The sequence below is a fragment of the Peromyscus maniculatus genome, chromosome 8, assembly GCF_049852395.1.
Source record: "Peromyscus maniculatus bairdii isolate BWxNUB_F1_BW_parent chromosome 8, HU_Pman_BW_mat_3.1, whole genome shotgun sequence".
NCBI classification, from domain to species: Eukaryota; Metazoa; Chordata; class Mammalia; order Rodentia; family Cricetidae; genus Peromyscus; species Peromyscus maniculatus.
Genome location: NC_134859.1, coordinates 70,860,853 through 70,879,483, shown reverse-complemented (window position 1 = coordinate 70,879,483; position 18,631 = coordinate 70,860,853). Strand labels below are relative to the sequence as shown.

Genomic DNA, 18,631 nt, shown 5'->3' with positions numbered 1-18,631 from the left:
TGTCATTTCCAGTTAGGATGCCAAACGCAGACCCCAAACAAAACTTCAGTTTCTCCTCCTTCTATTAGACTCCCCCCTTCTCTTCTGATGGTCTTGCAATGCCACTAACACTACGCTGCTTAAGGAAGAAATCAAGGAGAGCACTGCTTTCCATCAGTGTTATAGTGTTATCCTTTCTTTCACTGGAAATTGTATTTTGGCAGTGGGGTTGGGAGGGGTGTTGGAGAGTTTGCATGTGTGTGTGTGTGTGTGTGTGTGTGTGTGTGTGTGTGTGTGTGTGTGTGTGATCTGCCCATATGTGCCTCTACACATGAAGGCCAGAGGTTGGGTGTCTTCCTCAATTGCTCTCCACCTTATTTTTTTTGTTTTAAAATTTTCTAGACAGGGTTTCTCTGTGTAGTTTTGGTGCCTGTCCTGGATCTCGCTCTGTAGCCCAGGCTGGCCTCGAACTCACAGAGATCCACCTGGCTCTGCCTCCCGAGTGCTGGGATTAAAGGTGTGCGCCACTACCGCCCGGCTCCACCTTAGTTTTTGAGGCAGGGTCTCTCCTGATGCCAAACTCATCAATTTGGCAAGGCTGGCTGGCCAATGAGCTCCAGGAATGTGCCCGTCTCAACTGTCCCCAGTGCTGGAGTGACTAGTGAGTGGAGCACGGTGATCTGAACTCAGGTCCACGTGTTTGTGCAGCAGGTGCTTCGTTGACTGAGCCGTCTCCCCAGCCCCTTCATTCTATTTTTTGAGAGTATGTCTCAATGAACCTGAAGTTCACTGATTTACCCAGACTGTCTGATCCTCCTGTCTCCTTCCCAGTGCTGGGGCTGCAGGCACGCATCACTTCATCTAGGGATTTACTCAAACAGACTGAGCCATCCCACCAGTCCCTGAATATTTTAATTCTTTTTTTTTTAAAGATTTATTTATTTATTTTATGTAAGAGTGCTCTATGTTCCTGTACGCCTTTATATGCCAGAAGGGGGCATCAGATTCCACTAGAGATGATTGTGAGCCACTATGTGGTTGCTGGGACTTGAACTCAGGATCTCTGAAAGAACAGCCAGTGCTCTTAACCTCTGAGCCATCTCTTCAAACTCGAACATTTTCATTCTTATTGCATTAATTCCCGCCCCTCCCCCCCCCAGACAGGATTTCTCTGTGTAGTTTTTGGTGCCAGGATCTTGCTCCATGGACCAGGCTGGCATTGAACTCACAGAGATCTTCCTGGCCCTGCCTCCTGAGTGCTGGGATTAAAGACGTGCACCACCACTGCCCGGCTTTATTGCATTAATTTTTAAGTTAGCCTACACATAATGGGTTTCATTATGTCATTTTCTCACATACATGTCATCAATCTTTGTTGTATACCCTTGGACACATTTTAATTTATAATTTAATTTTCATCCCCCTTGGACATTTTAATTTATCCATTTTTTTTTTTTTTGAGCCAGGGTCTTATACACCAGACTGGACTGGAATTTTATATGTTGCCCAGGTTGGCCTCCTGTATGGTGCGGTTACAGGCATGAATCGCTATGCTTTTCTTAGGAACATTGATCCCAACCCTTCATGGAATTCTATCACATCCCAGTGAAATCCAAAATCCATCCAAAGTTTACCAAATGACACATGATCTGGGTCCTGGCCATGTTTCCATCATATTTCTTTAACCAGCTCTGATCCAGCCAGTCTGGCCTCCCTGCTTCTTTTCCATGCCAATCAAATCTACATACCAGGGCCACTGTACTTGTCTCTCATCCACGGTTCTTTCTAGAAATCCACTTAGCTTCCGTTTCTCATTAAATAATCAGATGTTTGCTTGTGTGCCATGTCTGCTAAGAGGCCTTTCTTCCCTATCCTGACTAAAAGAAAATCTCTGTATCACTGTTATCCCTTGATCTCAATTCATTTCCCATAAAACCACATTATGAGGCACCTTTTAATATTTATTATATATAATATATGTATCTTTTGTTATTTACATATATATAATACATGAACTTTATGAGCAGGAGAATATGTTTTGCTCACTACAAGTTCTCAGCACCTAGCACAGTGACTGCTCATTGTGTATTTGCCAAATGAATGAATAGATTTGAGGATTCGGTAAATGTAAACATTGATACAATGCTCTAACACTAATACAATAAGTAGGAAAGTGTATGGAAGGGAATATATATAAAATTAACTATTTTCACATGTGAATTTTAATTCATTCTCTCTCTCTCTCTCTCTCTCTCTCAGACAGCTCTCTCACTCTGTAGCCCACCCAGACTGACCTCAAACTCATGGCAATTGTCCCGCACTCTCTCAAGTGTTGTGATCACAGATGTATGCCACTAACTACACCCAGCTGAGTTTTGTTGTTGTTTTAACAATGGACTTATATTACTTGTGTACCAAAAAAACGAATGAAGATGCCACATAGGCAGTGTAGAAATGAATTCCAACAGAAGTTGGGTAAATCTATGAGACAGATTATTAAATAGATATACAGCATTATAGTTCAGATCAACCAGGGCTGGAATCCCTTCCCCAACACTTGGCAGCAATGCGATCCTAAGTTATAGTATATATTCCCATGCCTAAATTTCCTCAGCTGGACCTTGGGGGACAGCAACAGTGCCTTCCTCAGAAAGTTGTTTTAAGCGGGCCGGTATGTGTAATCCGCTCTGTACAATGCCTGGCATGCAGTATGGAAGGACTCCACAAATGGAAGCTCTTATAACAATCTCTACTAGTAGTAATAAGAGATGTTGGGACATACCTAGCCCTCAAGATTGACATCAGAGTGGACCACCACATCATCACTGCACTTCCATGTGGGCATCTGAAGCCCAGGGAGGGGATGGGTCTTTCCAGAGAAGGCAATTTCGACGTCCCCGAAGCATCAGAATGAAAAGGACCCTCTTCACCCCTCCAGGCATTCAGTCTGGGTAATCCATAAGTGGCATGGCCGGGCGCGGGCTCGCCGTCCTCCGGCCCAGTGCCTGGGCAGCCTCAGTTTCCTCGCTTGCAACAGGACTGGAGTGGGATTGTTAGGAGCAAATCCAGACTGAGCCAGCCGAGGCACGGCACCGGGACGCCTGTGGCGACGGGAAAAGTGAGAGCAGGTGACACTCCAGAGCCTGTGGGCGAGCGGGTAGAACCAACCACTCTCCCCATCCCGGGGCAGCGCCACCGGGACCCGCCCGCCCGCGGCCCGGGTGGAGGCGGGGCAAGACGCGGCGTGCTCGCGACGGCGTGGTCCGGGGCCGCGCACGTGATTCGGGGCCGCGCGCGCAGGCCCGGGGGCGCGCACGCAGAGGACCTCGCCGTCGCGCGCGCGCCGCGGGAGGCTCTTGGGCGCGGAGGTGCGAGACGTTGGCGAGGTGAGGAACGGGCCGGGCGGGGAGAGGCGAGGGCACGCGGGGTCACGAGGGGCGGGCTGCCGCGGCGGGGCCACGCGGCGGGGGAGGCGGGTGCGGCCCGACCGGTCCCGAGCCCCGCTCCCCCGGGCGGCGGGCCGGGCGGCACCTCAGTGTTCCCGGCTGGGCGGTGGAGCGCCGCCCCGGCCCGCCTGACCCGCTGGACCCCCACGTGGGTCTCCGCGAGCCTGTGGTTAGCAGCGTTTGCGAGCCGAAGCCCGGGTGCAGTGACTCGCCCAAGGCCATGCAACTGTAAGCATGCTGTCTGCACAGCTGCTAAGCTCGCACCTCCCGGGGCCTGCCCCTCGGTCCCTTCCCTGCCCCCTTTAGTAATTAATTTGAATGCAGCCCGGCTCTCAAGGATGTTAGTGTCACCGAGTGGGCTTTTAAGAAAGGGAAGGAAGAAAGACTTTTGCTTTCTTGCAGCATTGTTGCTTTGTGACGTGTTTGTCAGAGCGTATTCTAGCATCCTTTACGGTGTAAGCCTCTCTTGATAGGGCCCTGTTGTTCACCAGCCTGTAAAAGCATTGTGCAAATGCCCCAATCTTTAGCGCTTCCTTTACTTGGGGAAAAAAAAAAAAAAAAAAAAGAAAAAAAAAAACACCCTGTTCCAGGAGATTGTTGGGATTCCAGGACATAGTCCATATACAGTGATACTATTCAGATATTGGTTTATTATTTTATTCCTGGGTGTATACTATTCCTTTGTTAAATTCATTTTTCTACCGGGTGGTGGTAGTGCACGCCTTTAATACCCAGTACTCGGGAGGCAGAGGCAAGTGGATCTATGAGTTCAAGGCCAGCCTGATCTAGACAGGACAACCAGAGCTACACAGAGAAAACCTGTCTCAAAAAATTATATTATTATTATTATTATTATTATTATTATTATTATGTTTCTTTTTTCAAGACAGGGTTTCTCTGTGTAACAGCCCTGGCTATCTTGGAACTGTTTTTGTAGACCAGGCTGGACTCCAACTCAGAGATCTTCCTGCCTCTGCCTCCCAAGTGCTGGGATTAAAGGCGTGTGCCACCACTGCCTGGCTTGGGTAGGATTTCTTGGTCTCCAGTAATACTCAGATTATAATTTATTTTTTGAGACAGGGTCTCACTTTGTAACACTGGTTGTCCCGGAACTCAATGTGTAGACCAGGCTAGCCTTGAACTTGAACTCACAGAGACCTGTTTTCTTCTGCCTCCTGGGTGCTGGGATGTATATAAAGATGTATACCGCCACACCAGCAAGTTCCAGATTTTGTAAGGAGGACAGATGTACTTTAAATTCTGTGGACATGGAGGTCTGAGCGTTGTGATTGGCCATCTCACCATTGTCGTGTCCGTTTACCAAAGTGAATCTGGCTAGAGAGAGTGGATACTTGGCAGAGAAAGCCAAAGGTTGTTTTTTAGAAATTGATAGCATTTGCTGATTGTGGTGGAGCACACCTGTGATCCTTGACTTGGGAAGATAAGGAAGTAGGAGCTCCAGGTGGATTCCAGCCTGGACTACCATAGTGAGTGCTTCAAAAGCAAAAACCAAAAGAGGTATGTAGACCCGTGTGCCAGGCTACACTGTATGGATATTTGAGTGGACATTTAATGGTCGCTACTTTGAAGAGCGACCATTTGTTGCATCATAGCCCTTTTACAGAGGAGAATCAGGTTCGTAGAGGAAGAGCAGGTCCCCCAGCATCACAAACCCCTGGTGTTGTGACAGGGTTCAAGGTGCTGCTTGTAATAGGCCTTTGAATGGTTTTCTGATCCGTGTGGCTCTTCTCTTTGTTCATAGGCGATCATTTGTTCCTTTTTGGCCGCTTCTGAAGTCTTGAAGAAGCTCCGTATCAAGCAAGATCAAACAGCAGTCACTGTCAGCTAGAGCATGGACCGTTTGGGTTCCTTGAGCAGTAAGTACCATGGGACGAGTCTCAGTGAAGATGGATAGCCAGCTAAAGTAGAAGGTGATCGTGGAAGCAACACCTTCGAAGTTGAATGATAATGCCTGAAGGAAGTATGAATATCTCCTTAAAGGCAGATCAGCCAGTACCTATTGGTTGCCTACTGAACAGGACACAAATGTATCTATCACTCCAGGTCTTAGAATAAAGCCAAGCTGAGTGGACCAGCCACCATTTGATTGATCTGTAATTAAACATCTTTATTTCTGAGCTCAGGGTTTCATGTAGCTTAGACTGTCCGGGAACTGGCTTTGTAGCTAAGGAGGACCTTGAACTACTTATTTTCCCAAGTGCTGAAAGTTCAGACATGCACTGTAATTGGATTTTGAAGAAATAGAAATTACAAAATTAGGCGATGCAAAGTAGATGTTCGTTAGTGTCCCGGTAAGAACCAGAAATGTATTCTTTGTTTCTTTGTCATTTTCATAAAGGCATTCTGCATTTTCCCTATGTTTATTTAGAAAAGTAGACTCTTTGGACACATCTAGTTCTACATTTTCAGTTTAACAATGCTCCAAGTATAGACTGAAACTACTCCCACCTTTTGAATTTATTGATTGATTGATTGATTGCTTTTTTGAGATGGAGTTTCTCTGTGTAACCTTGTTGGCTGTCTTAGAACTCACAGAGATCCTCCTGCCTCTGCCTTCCGAGTGCTGGGATTAAAGGAGTGCACCACCACCACCACCACCACCACCACCACCGCCGCCGCCGCCGCCGCCGCCGCCGCCACCACCACCACCACCGCCACCACCACCACCGCCCGGCTACTTCCATCTTTGAAAACACAATTGTTAGAGTGTGTTGTAATGACACAGAGCAAGCTGCAGGACAGCCAGGGCTACACACAGAGAAACCCTGTCTCCAAAAAAAAAAAAAAAAAAAATTTCAGGTGCTGGAGAGATGGCTCCATGGTTAAGGTCATTGACTGGTCTTCCAGAACACCTGAGTTTGATCACCAGCAGCCACATGAGGGCTCACAACTGTCAGTAACTCCAGTCCCAGGGGATCTGACAGCTTCTGGCCTCTACAAGCACTACATCTACATGGTATACAGACGTTCATGCAGCTAAAACACCCATACACATAAAGATTAAAAAAAAAAGAATTTCAGACTTTTTCTCTCGTGAGTGTGCAAATACTTTCAGTTTACTTGCTTTTTCAACTCTGTTTATAGTTTTTGTTTTGTGTGTCTATGTGTTCACATCTGTGAGTCTATGTGCACTATGTGTTTACAGGAGCCCATGAAAGCCAGAAAAGGGTTTGGGATCACCTGGAACTGGAGTTACAGATGTGTGGGTACTGGGTACATAAACTAAATCTTCTGCAAGAGCAGTAAACACTCTTCGGCACCGAACCTTATATTTAGCTTTGTTTATATTTTTTTTAGACTTGTTTTTATTTTTATTTTATGTATATGGGTGTTTTGCCTGCATGTATGTCTGTGCACCACAAGCGTGCCTGATACCTCCAGAGGCCAAAAGAGGGAGTTACAGGTGGTTGTGAGTTGCCATATGGATGCTGGGAATTGACTCCTGGTCCTCTGGAATAACAGCCAGTGCTATTAACTGCTGAGCCATTTCTCCAGCACAAAGATTTATTTGATTTATTTAATTTTTAATTATGTGTGTGTCTGTGTAGGAGTATATATATGTATATGTGAATGCAGGTACCCGAGGAGGCCAGAAGAAGGTGTCAAGATCCCCTGGCATTGATGTGACAGGCTGTTGTGAGCCATCCAGTGTGGGTGGTGAGAACCAAACCTCAGTCCTCTACAAGAGCGTGGTATGCTCTGAACTACAGAGCCTTCTCTTCAGCGCATTTACAGTGTTTTTGTTAATTTGGTCACATTGTAAAACTATTTCCTCAAAATTTTTTTATTTATTTTTCTTGTTTTTAATTATCTGTGTATTGGTATGTACACACGAGTGTGGGTACCCATGGAGGCCTGGCAGAGGAATTACAGGTGGTTGTGAATTATGTAACACAAATGTGCTCATGTTATATATTTCATTCTTGCCCACACACATACACACAAAGTGGATAAATAAATGTAATAAAAATAAATAGACCTTCAAAATCTGGATCTATCTTCTGTGCACTCAATAATTTTAGAAAAATACATAGAGAGGGAGAAATGTGAAATGTTATACATATCAGAGATGCTGATGAAGTAAAAAACTGTAAATGTTATCAGTGCATACATGGCCACCGTTCGGCCACTGGTTAGATTAGTTCTCAACCTTTTAGACCCAATTATTTCTTTTTATATTTTTCAAGTCTCTTATTAATTGAAAATGGAATACGTAGATACACATGTTTTCAAAAATGAAAATAATTCCATAGTAAAAGGAGTAATTTTTAATAAAATAATATAATTTATAGTAAAATAGCAAGTCTATCAGTATATTTTTAAGACATGATTACAGCCAGATGTGATGGCGCATGTTTGTAATCCCAGCACTTGGGATGCTGAGGCAGGAGGATTATCTCTAGTTTAGAGAACAGCCTGAGTTACAGAGTACAACCTTGTCTCAAAAAAAGTGGGGGTGGAAAGATGGGGGGCAGGACATAAAAGCAGCAAGAGACATGATGACTTCAGCAGTCAGCTGCTTAGACCCATAGGTTGAATCACTGCATCTTACCATTAGAAATGCAGGATGATTCAGATTGCTAGTGACGAAGAAATGCTACAAGTCTTAGTAATTCCTGGTCAAGTTCTGAACAAAACAGAATACAGCCTCCTCTTGAATTGTGTATACTTGTCATACTAGAGTATTCAGATGTATTTAAACTGTCAAAATTTTTTCTTTGAGCCAGGCACTCACTAAGTAGCTCTAGCTGGTGTGGATCTCATAAAGATCTGCCTGCTTGTCTCCTGAATGCTGGGATTAAAGGCATGCACCACCACCACACCTAGCTGTCAAAAAATATTTTACTTGGGGCTAGGACTAGCTCAGTGGTTCCTGCTGCACACCTGCTTAACCAGCATGTACAAGGTCCTGGGTCAGATCCCCAACACACTACCAAAAACATATAAATATTTTTTTACATGTGATATAGTAATTGGGAGGTATATTTTTCTATCTGCTTGAATTTTCAATGAGACAATCAAAAGTTGCTAAGGACTTGTTTCCCTGTATAGGAAGGAGTATCTTGAGTACTTCAGAATGTCTAGAATCCCAGTTGTTGTCTACAAAAACGTTACTAGTGCATCCTAGTCATTGTAGCAGCAAAAACCTGCCTTTTTTTTTTTTTCAAGATGTCTTCCTAGGAGGTGGTGGAGAACCATCAGGTTAGTTAATTGATGCAGTGAACTGTTTAAAAGGATAGGAAAGAGTTAGCAGGATGGCTCAAGCCTGAGGACCTGAGTTCTGTCTCTGTTTAACACATGGTGGAAGAAGAGAACTGACTCCCCAAAGTTTCCTCTGATCTGTGTATGCTGCTGCACACGTGCATGCACACAGATAATAAATAATAAAATGCAAGACGAAAAAATTAGAGCAGATCTCTGGCATGACTTGGCCCTAGCAATCCAGGAACAGCCTTGACAATAGAGAGCCTATCTCTTAAAAATCAAAGCAAAGCCAGAGTTCAGGACATAGTGATTTGGTAAAGATTGGCCCTGGGGCTGGAGAGATGGCTGGTCACTTAAGGTGTTCTGCACTTGTAGGAGGCTGGAGTTTAGTTTCCAGCATGCACATCAGGTGGGCCACAGCTGCCTGTAACTCCAGCTCCGGGACCTGACACCTGGCCTCCACGGGCACCTGCACTCACACATCACACATACATACAAACTCATGTAATTTATTTATTAATTTATTTATTTATTTTGGTTTTTCGAGACAGGGTTTCTCTGTATAGCTTTGTGCCTTTCCTGGAACTCACTTGGCAGCCCAGGCTGGCCTCGTACTCACAGAGATCCACCTGCCTCTGCCTCCCAGGGCTGGGATTAAAGGCGTGTGCCACCACCGCCCGGCCTCGTAATTTTTTTTTTTTTAAGAACGACATCTAGCATCTTTCCTTTTTTCACCAGAAGTGGTAGATGATGAATGCTTGTAATCCCTCCACTTTGGAGGCAGAAGCAGGAAGATCAGCAATTGAAGGTCATCAAAGTTGGAGACCAGCCTGGGCTACATGAGACCCTGTCTCAAAAACAAAACAAAAGGAAAAAGCTTCTGGAAATACTTTTTGTTTGTTTTTGATTTTTTGAGACAGGGTTTCTCTGTGTATCTCTGCCTGTCCTGGAACTCAGTATGTCAACCAGGCTGGCCTTAAACTCACAAAGATCTGCCTGCTTCTACCTCCCAAGTGCTGGGATTAAAGGTGTGCGCCACCACGCCCGGCAGGAAAATACATTTCTTTATTCTGTCATTTTCCCTCTGTGCCTACATTTCAAAGCAAATTGCTGTTAGAGGAAGGAATGGTGCCTTGAAGGGTGTTTTTTAGCTTTAGGGAGGAAAATGCTGTTAGATAATATGAGAGCTCCTGCCCCAAACTAAACAAAGTAGGTTCCTCCATCTCCCTTCCAGAGCCTTTGTCCCACATCCCTGTGGGTAATCACAGAGAGTGGTCGGTGGCCCTGACTTCAGGGAGACTGGATTTGGGGCAACCTGGACCATATATACCTACAGTTTTAGAGCACTGGGAGGTTTATATTGTACCCTTTGCCTTCATAATTCAAAGGCCCACTGTTTTCACCAGAACAAGAGCAGGTCTGCAATGTTTGTGTTTCCCTGGGGGAGAAGTCTCAACCTGGACACAAAGCTTAAGTCCCAAACCGGGATTCCCCCGACTTGGGAAAATTCAAACTTGCAGAGAAGTTGGAAGAACGGGACAGGGACTGCTTGTGCGCTGGGGCAGTTGTTAGCATCTTGTCTGGTTTGCCTTGTATGTGTGGGCTGTGTAGGGCATGCGCCCGTTTTCCTTTTCCTTGTGGCAAAGTGGGCTTTGTAAAACCTTAGAAGTTCTGTTAGGTTTTCTGCAGGCGCCCTCTGCCCGCCTCCGTGTTTAAAGCGGTAGTGCCCTGGAGGAAGGCACGTTGTCGTGGAATAGAAAGGAGAGCGCTCTTGTGTGTGTATAGAGTAAGCTTGTCCCACCCGCGTGTGTTTGTCAGCAGTCACCGTCTCCAGCCATTTGCAGAGCGTCACCTTTTGCACGTAGCGCTGTGCAGGAGGAGTTTTCAACTTGTTTGTCTGCTCTGTTCTAGATGATCCATCTGATAAGCCCCCTTGCAGAGGCTGCTCCTCCTACCTCATGGAACCTTACATTAAGTGTGCGGAGTGTGGGCCTCCTCCTTTCTTCCTGTGTTTGCAGGTAACTCCCGAGGAGAGGGTGTCTCTCCTGGTCTGTTTTGTGGATGCAGTAACTTGAGGTAGGCTAGGATGACACCGCATGAGCTCTTTCCTGCGAGTGGTCCTCCCTCTTACACTTTCCCAGGATGTTCGGAAGCAGCAGATGGATGAGACAGACAGTGTGAACTGTTCCACAGAGCGTCTCAACTTCACGCTTACCACTTTTCCCAGTAAAGTATTTAGATTACAGGAATCAGAACTGACAGGTTGTTCCTTTTGATCTCAGTTTATTAGCTTGTTAGAGTGGTCTTTGTAGAGATGACAAAGGAACAAACTATTTTGTGGGTTATTTTAGGAGTAATACTGGTTATAAGTGTGCCAGGTAGTATTTGAATACTTCACTTGAATCATCCCCTAAGTCATCACTACCATGCTATGGAGTGAATAAATAAATATCTGCATTTTGCGGATGAAACTCAGCCAAAGAAAGCCTAAATGATTTGCTTGTTGGGAATATCAGGTCTTACCCAATCTAAGACACTTGATTATAAGAAGTGTTCGAGGATTGGCAGAGAAGGCTCAGCGGGTACAGTGTTTGCTGTGCTGTGCAAGCCTGAGGACCTGAGTTTGAATCCCTAGCATCCACGTAAAACCTGGGCATGGTAGCATTTGCCTATAACCCCATACTGGGGAGGGAGTGGAGATAGGGGGAGCCTGGGGGCTTGTTAACCAGCCAGACTCGCTGAAATGACAAACTCTAGGTTCAGTGAGAGACCCTGTCTCAAAAAATAAAAGGGAGAGCAATAGAGGAAGACTCCCAGTGATGGCCTCCATAAGGACATACATTGGCGAGTGACCTACAAACCCACAAGCGCACACATGCGCACACATACAGCATTTCCAGTTTTAGACGTGTTAAAATGTAAAAAGTGGCTGATGAAAGTTGTGATACACCTTGAGTTATAAGATTATATACTGGGCATGGGGTGCCTTTTGGGAGGATGAATAGCAGGAAGGAAGATGAAGACAGCCTGGGATACATAGCAAAATTCTTTTTGGTATACCCAAAACAAGAGACAACCCCAGCAACCTACAGCTCATAACACCAGAGCACCCTAGGCTGGGAGTGGTAGTGAATGCCTATAATTTCAGAACTTTAGAAGTGGGGAGACAGGAAGATCAAGAGTTCGATTAAGACTAACCTGAACTACATGAGACCCTGCCTCAAATTCAGAGAGAGAGACAGAGACAGAGACAGAGAGACAGAGAGGAGCACCCTCAGCCCCTCTTTGGTCTTGTTTTGTATTTCAGTTTATTATTTTTGGTATTTTGAGACAGGGTATCTCTACATAGCCTCAGTTCTCCTGCAACTAAGTAGACCAAACTGGCCTCGAACTTGCAGAGACTCACCTGCCTCTGCCTCATAAGTGCTGGGATCAAAGGTGTACACCACCAAGCCTGGCTTTTATTTTGTTTTTTAAAGATGTGATCTCATGTAACCTAGCTTGCCTTGAACTGGCTGTGTAGCTGAGTGAGGATGACCCTGAACTCTTGATCCTCCTAGTTCCACCCCCCAAATGCTGGGGTTGAGTCCCCTGCTTTGTGTATGTGTGGCAAGCACTCTACCAACTGAGCCTCATCCCAAGCCCTAAGGGAAAAAAAAAATTTTTTTAATGTAGCTTTTGGTAATTTTAACTTTTTTTCTTCACAGTGTTTCACGAGAGGATTTGAGTACAAGAAACATCAGAGTGATCATACTTATGAAATAATGGTAATGATGACATTGATAGAAACTTTCATTCCTTTTTCAAGTATTTAGACTGAGAACTAATTTTCTTTATTTCCATGTGTTTCTATCCTTTTTCTCTTCTGAATTTGATAATTATCTAGTAGGCTTTTTAGTTCTTTGTAACCTATTAAGATATTTAAATATAAAAATAGCTTAGCATGTGGGGCGGCGGTGGCGCATGCCTTTAATCCCAGCACTCAGGAGGCAGAGCCAGGTGGGTCTCTGAGTTCGAGGCCAGCCTGGTCTGCACAGTGAGATCCAGAACAGGCACCAAAACTACATGGAGAAACCCTGTCTCAAAAAACAAAACAAAAATAGCTTAACATGTATATACATATGTGGTAGTTTGAATGTAATTAGTCCCCTAATCTCATAGGGAAGTGGCACTATTAGGCGTGACTTTGTTGGAATGGGTATGGCCTTGTTAGAGGAAGTGTGTCACTGTGGGGGTGGGCTTTGAGGTTTCCTATGTTCAGGATACCACTGAGTGTCAGTTGACTTCCTGTTGCCTGCAAGATACAGCTACAGCTCCACTTCTGCCTGCACACTGCCATAATGATGATGTTAATGGACTGAACCTCTGAAACTGTAAGCGAGCCGCCCCTCAACTAGATGTTTCCTTTACAAGTGTTGCCATGGTGTCTCTTCACAGCAGTAGAAAGCCTAAGACACATATACTGTGAAAATGACTGACAACAGTGTGGCGGCTCATGCCTGTAATCCCACTTAGACAGGAGGGTTGCTGTGACTTGATGTAGTGTGAGACCCTGTGTGGTGGTTTACATGAGAATGGTCCAAGTCTCAGGCATTTGAATACCTCATCCCCATTCGGTGGCTGTTTGGGAAGTAACTTTACTTTTCTATTGCTGTGATGAAAACCCTATGACCAAGGCAACTTATACAAGGAAGGGTTTATTTGAGGCTTATAGTTCCAGAAGGATAGGAGTCCATCCATCATGGTGGGAGCACAGCTATAGGCAGGCAGGCATGGCACAGAGGTAGCAGCTGAGAGCTCACATCCTGATCCACAAACAGGAAACAGAGCTTAGGGTGACAGGAAGCTTTTCAAACCTTACTCTTGTCCTCAGTGACATACCTCTCCCAATAAAGACCATACCTCCTAGTCCTTCCCAAACAACCACCAAATGGGGACCAAGTATTCAGATACCTGAGTCTTGCGGGGCCCATTTTCATTCAGACAACTATATCCTGTTTCAGAAAACAAACAATAGGGCTGGAAAGATGGCCTATCAACTGTTCTTGCAGAGGACTGGAATTCAGTTCCCAGCACTGATCTTGGGCAATGCACAACTCCCTATATCTGCAGCTCCGAGGAAACCGATGCCCTCTTCTGCACTCCATGGATACCTCTGTAGACAGACTTTCTTTTCCTACGCCAACCACAGATAACGACGTGGAGACTTACTATTAATTATGAAAGCTAGGCCTTAGCTTAGGCTTGTCCCATTATCTCTTATAATTACATTACATTAGTCTACGTTTTGCCTCGTGGCTTTTTACCTTCCTTTCATCTTGCGCCTATTTCTTCTCTCTCTGGCTAGCCGCTCTGCCCCTTCTCTCTCTGCCTGGAAGTCCCACCTATACCTCCTGCCTAGCTGTTGGCCGTTTAGCTTTTTATTTACACCAGTCACAACAATACATTTCACACAGTGCACAAATATCCCACAACATACCTCACTCATATATGCACAGACACACCCACACCCCATAATTAAAAATAAATATTTTTTAAAAAAAAAGATCAAACAAGATAAAGAGAATTTTTTTTTTTTTTTTTTTTTTTTTTTTTTTTTTTTTTTTTTTTTTGGTTTTTCGAGACAGGGTTTCCCTGTGTAGCTTTGCGCCTTTCCTGGGACTCACTTGGTAGCCCAGGCTGGCCTCGAACTAACAGAGATCCGCCCGGCTCTGCCTCCCGAGTGCTGGGATTAAAGGCGTGCGCCACCACCGCCCGGCAAGATAAAGAGAATTTGAAGAGACAAACTAGTCAATAGGCCAGAAAAGATTTGGCTCTAATTTGAGTAATGGCATTACCACCTTTAAAGAAAAAGTGCGTCACTCTCCCAGCTGGGCCCGGAGTTCAGTAAGCCAATGTGAATAATCAAGTCTCTTGACAGGTGTATGTATGTACCTTGTTAAAACAGTTTTGTCTGGAGGCTGGGCTTCTAGCTCAGTGGCAGAGGCCCCCCCCCCCCCCCCCCCCCGCCCCCAGTGTGTACCAAGCTATGGATTTGGTCCCTAGCACTTTGGGGGGAGGGGAGTTTTGTCTGTTTTCATAGTACTTAAAGCAAGTTTTCAACGGTTAGTACAGTTTTTCTTACAGTAATAATTCCACAGTGTGGATTAATCTTTTGGCACTGTATTAGTTTTCTACAGTTGCTGTTACAAATTATCAAGAATTAAGTGGCTTAAGACAAAACATTCCAACGGGTCAGAAGATCAGTGGGCTTCCTGGTTTATGGCAGGTCTTGAGAGGCTGACGTGGAGGTGTTTGACCAGCCAGAGCTTTTATCTTGACACCCTGGGGGAGAACCTGTTTCTGGGTTCATGCAGGTTATTGGCAGAATTGGCTGCCTGGAGATTGAAGGACTGGGTGCCTCTGTTTCCTGGCCGGCTGTTGGCTAGAGTTTGTTCTTTGCTTCTAGAAGCTGCCTTGGCTCCTGGCCACCTTTTGCCATCTCCAAAGCCAGTGACACTGGGAGTCCTTGAGGACAGTTGATGAAAGTGCTTGAGTCTCTGACCTACTGCTTTGTCCTGCTTAGGCAGTTTCTCTCCTTCTTCTGTCTTCCTCTAATACCTAACAGGTTTTTTTGTTGTTGTTGTTGTTGTTTTTTGTTTTTTAATTTATTTTATGTGTGTTTGGGCTGCATATATGTTTGTGTACCATGTGATGCCTGGTGCTCCCAGAAGAGGGTGTCAAATCCCCTGGACAGTTGTGAGCCACCCATATGGATTCTGAGATTTGAACCCAGGTCCTCTGGAAGATAGTCAATGCTCTTAACCACTAAACCATCTCTATAGCTCCCCTCTAATACTTTAAAGGACTTACTTGTATGACTTCATTGGACCCACCTGGATAAGCCAGGCCTTTCCCCTACTTTGCTAGTTGTTAGTAATTTTAATTCTATCTGCAGAGTGTTTAATTTTAATTCTATCTGCAGTACTTAGTGTTTGATGGAATAGTAGACAGGAATCTTGGGAGAAATGTGGAATGTGTTTAGAATTCTGCCAGTCATGTAATTCACAGCACATTTATGTGTGTTTCATAAAAGATTAGAAAGAAAGTGGGCCTGTTGGTGTATGCCTTTAATCCCAGCACTCAGGAGGCTGAGGCAGGTGGATCTGTGTGAGTTTGAGGCCATCATGGTCTACATATTGAGCTCCAACTCAGGAAAGGCTGTATAGTGAGACCCTGTATCAAAAAAAAAAAAAAATAGACTTCCAAGCTAGGGGTGTAACTCAGCTGGCAGAGTGTTTGCCTAGCATACGTAGACCCTGCATTCTCTCCTCACTTCCACAGTGGCACAGGTAAATCCCTGGGAGTACTTGGGAAATGAAGCCGGCAAAGGTCTTTCTCATTTTCTACATGGTAAGTGGTAAGTTGGAGGCTACCCAGGGATACATAAGACCTTATTTCAAAAACAAAATAAAAACAAAAGCATTCAGAAAGAGTGAGTCAACATGAATTTGATCATTTATTGATTCCTGTTAGTATTCCTGCACCTATAATACTAGGAGTCATGTTCTAGGCTATAATGAATTAGTCAAAGAAAAGCAACTTAATAAGAGCTTTGGGAGAATAACCAGCTGCCTTTCCTTATAGTTTTCAGTCTCTCCTTTAAAAAATAGTTATTATTATTTTTGTTTTCTTTTGAGACAGGGTTTTTCTGTGTAGCCTTGGCTGCCCTGGAACACTCTTCTCAAAGGCCTCAAACTCACAGAAATCAGCCTGTCTTTGCCTCCCCAGAGCTGGGTTTAAAGATGTGTGTCACCATTGCTCAACCTTTTGTTTGTTTTTAATTATGTGCAGATGTGTGTGCTTGCGTATGGATAGGTACATGTGAGTTCAGGTGTCAACTGAGGCCAGAGGCATCCAATCATTCAGAGCTGGAGTTACAGACAGTTTTAAGGTACTTGACATGGGTTCTGGTAACCAAACTCAGGTCTTCTAGAAGAGTAGCAACTGCTCTTCATCACTGAGTCATTTCTCCAGCCTGCAGTCTCTTTTTTAATTTGAAGGTTTTTGGGTCTTTTGGGTTTTCTTTTTCTTTTTTTGAGTTTTTTGAGACAGAGTCTCCTGTAGCTCAGGATGGCCTCAAATTTGCTTTGTAGCTAAGGATGGAAGTCTCATATTCACTAATTGGAACAATAACCAAAACGTTCCCCCTCTTGCCTGTTGCAAGTGTTATACACGAGTCATGAGTCCCCCAAAGACCATCAGGGTTCCAAGTTCGTATGCAAAGCAAAGAGCCTTTATTGCAAGCTCGAGCTTGGGCTTCCTATCCATGCCTACACAGCTGTTGGATCAGGGAGAGCATCGAGCTCAGTTATGGCTGGGTTTTTAAGGAGGAAAGGATGTGGGGTAGGGGAATTCTGGATTCAGATGGGGGTTGAACTCCTGATTGGGCAGGAGTGGGGTAACAGAAGTCTTGTCAAACAGTGATTGGTACTGGCATGGATGCAAGGAAATTCGCAACCTATAGACGAGTGATGTAAGCTCTCCTTAATGTTCTGGAGCATCTAGTACTTGTTTTTCTCAATTTTGACCCTGAGGGGTACAGTTTGTGGGTTTTCCTGGTTATTGTAATGGTAAGGCCTAGTCCTGGTATTGTTAGTCTGTAGGCTGTTGAGGCCGCACTAAAGTTAGGCCTCTTCACGTGTTGAGTGAAGGTTTGGAAAGTAGGGTCAGAACAGCTTTGTCTCTGAGTTCATTTCACCAAAGTTACTATATCTTCAGAAAATGGATTCACTTCTTCCAAATCCACATAAGACTGTCTAGACTCAGATTTTGTAATTTGTCTTATTTTAATTATTTTTGTGGTGCAGGAGATTGGATCACATGCTGTATCCCCAGTATCCAAATTTATTCATTTGAGATGGTAAAATAACCCTTACGAGATCATTATGTAGCTTGGGTAGTTTGTAGTCATGCTCAGCCACTGCAGGAAGGCTGACTGTGAGTCTTTGTAGCTATTCTGAGCACCACTTCATCTTCTATATAATGCTAAAAACAGTTTCACTTCAGCCAGGTCCACTTAATTCTTACTACATCATCTCTCACATGTTCCCCACCCATGCAATCACCTTTCAGGGATGTGAACTCAAGGGAGCCTCTGGGGGCTACTCATACTCTCCACCTTCTATTAGCCGAGTCCAGCAATTCTTTCCTTCTATAGACGTGATGACCAGCTTTTGGCTGGTCTACACCCCAAGCCTCTAAAATCTTGGGTTTTTTTTTTCAGCACGAAGCATCTGATAACTTTAAATGGTTTCAGTACTTTTCTCATCTCGCAGTGCTGTATTTTGGGGAGTTACTCATGCTGTGGTGGGTGGTGCATTAATAGAGATTTCTGAATTCTGTAGCTATTCTTGTCTTTTGATTCTTAGGACCTTGAGCAAGAGAAGGCAGCTCCTCTACCACACCCTTTATGACATTAATTCTTAGACTTTATTACCTGGAGCTTCTTAGAACTATAGATTTCTAGGTCCCACTGTTAGCAATTCTAACCCAAGTTTGGGTCAAGGATTGAATAACATTGAATTTCAACAAGAAAGGGGGAGGGGCTTTTTTTCTTCTTGAAGTTCAATGTTATTTCATGAACCCTTGTGTTGTTCTTATGCAGTGCAGAAAGTTTAGGGTTTTCTCTGTGTAGCTTTGGGGCCTGTCTTGGAACTTGTTCTGTGGACCAGGCTGGCCTCGAACTCACAGAGATCCTCCTGCCTCTGCCTCCCAAGTGGCATGTGCTACCGCCGCCCGGCGGTAGGAAGTTTTTATTATAAATTGGTGAGGGATAATAATCACTATTCTGAAACAGTTTTAGAAATAATAGACCTGTTGTCTTAGTTTAGGTTTTTGTTGCTGTGAAGAGACACCCTGGCCATGGCAACTCTTATAAAGAAAACATTTAATTGGGGTGGCTTACAGTTTCAGAGGTTCAGTCCATTATCATCATACAG

At 44.6% G+C, this 18,631-nt stretch overlaps 2 protein-coding genes across 5 annotated transcripts in view; one reads left to right on the top strand and one right to left on the bottom strand.

Moving 5' to 3' along the window:
* Acaca (acetyl-CoA carboxylase alpha) overlaps positions 1 to 3,231 on the bottom strand; it is a 268,884-nt gene extending 265,653 nt beyond the window's left edge. For both annotated transcript variants that reach the window (XM_006983168.4, XM_006983169.4), the window contains exon 1: positions 2,762 to 3,231. In XM_006983168.4, coding sequence (XP_006983230.1) covers positions 2,762 to 2,802 — 41 coding nt within the window. In that variant the 5' untranslated portion in view covers positions 2,803 to 3,231. The remainder of the gene's footprint in view (positions 1 to 2,761) is intronic.
* A 29-nt stretch (positions 3,232 to 3,260) lies between these two features.
* Positions 3,261 to 18,631, top strand: part of Tada2a (transcriptional adaptor 2A) — a 47,502-nt gene continuing 32,131 nt past the window's right edge. Inside the window, exons 1-4 of one of the 3 annotated variants that reach the window (XM_076543060.1) lie at positions 3,261 to 3,365; positions 5,188 to 5,302; positions 10,563 to 10,669; positions 12,359 to 12,418. In XM_076543060.1, the coding sequence (XP_076399175.1) occupies positions 5,278 to 5,302; positions 10,563 to 10,669; positions 12,359 to 12,418 (192 nt within the window). In that variant the 5' untranslated portion in view covers positions 3,261 to 3,365; positions 5,188 to 5,277. Of the gene's footprint in view, positions 3,366 to 3,859; positions 3,881 to 5,185; positions 5,303 to 10,562; positions 10,670 to 12,358; positions 12,419 to 18,631 lie in introns of those variants that run through there. The other 2 variants (XM_076543061.1, XM_016001711.3) reach the window with 2 other exon arrangements.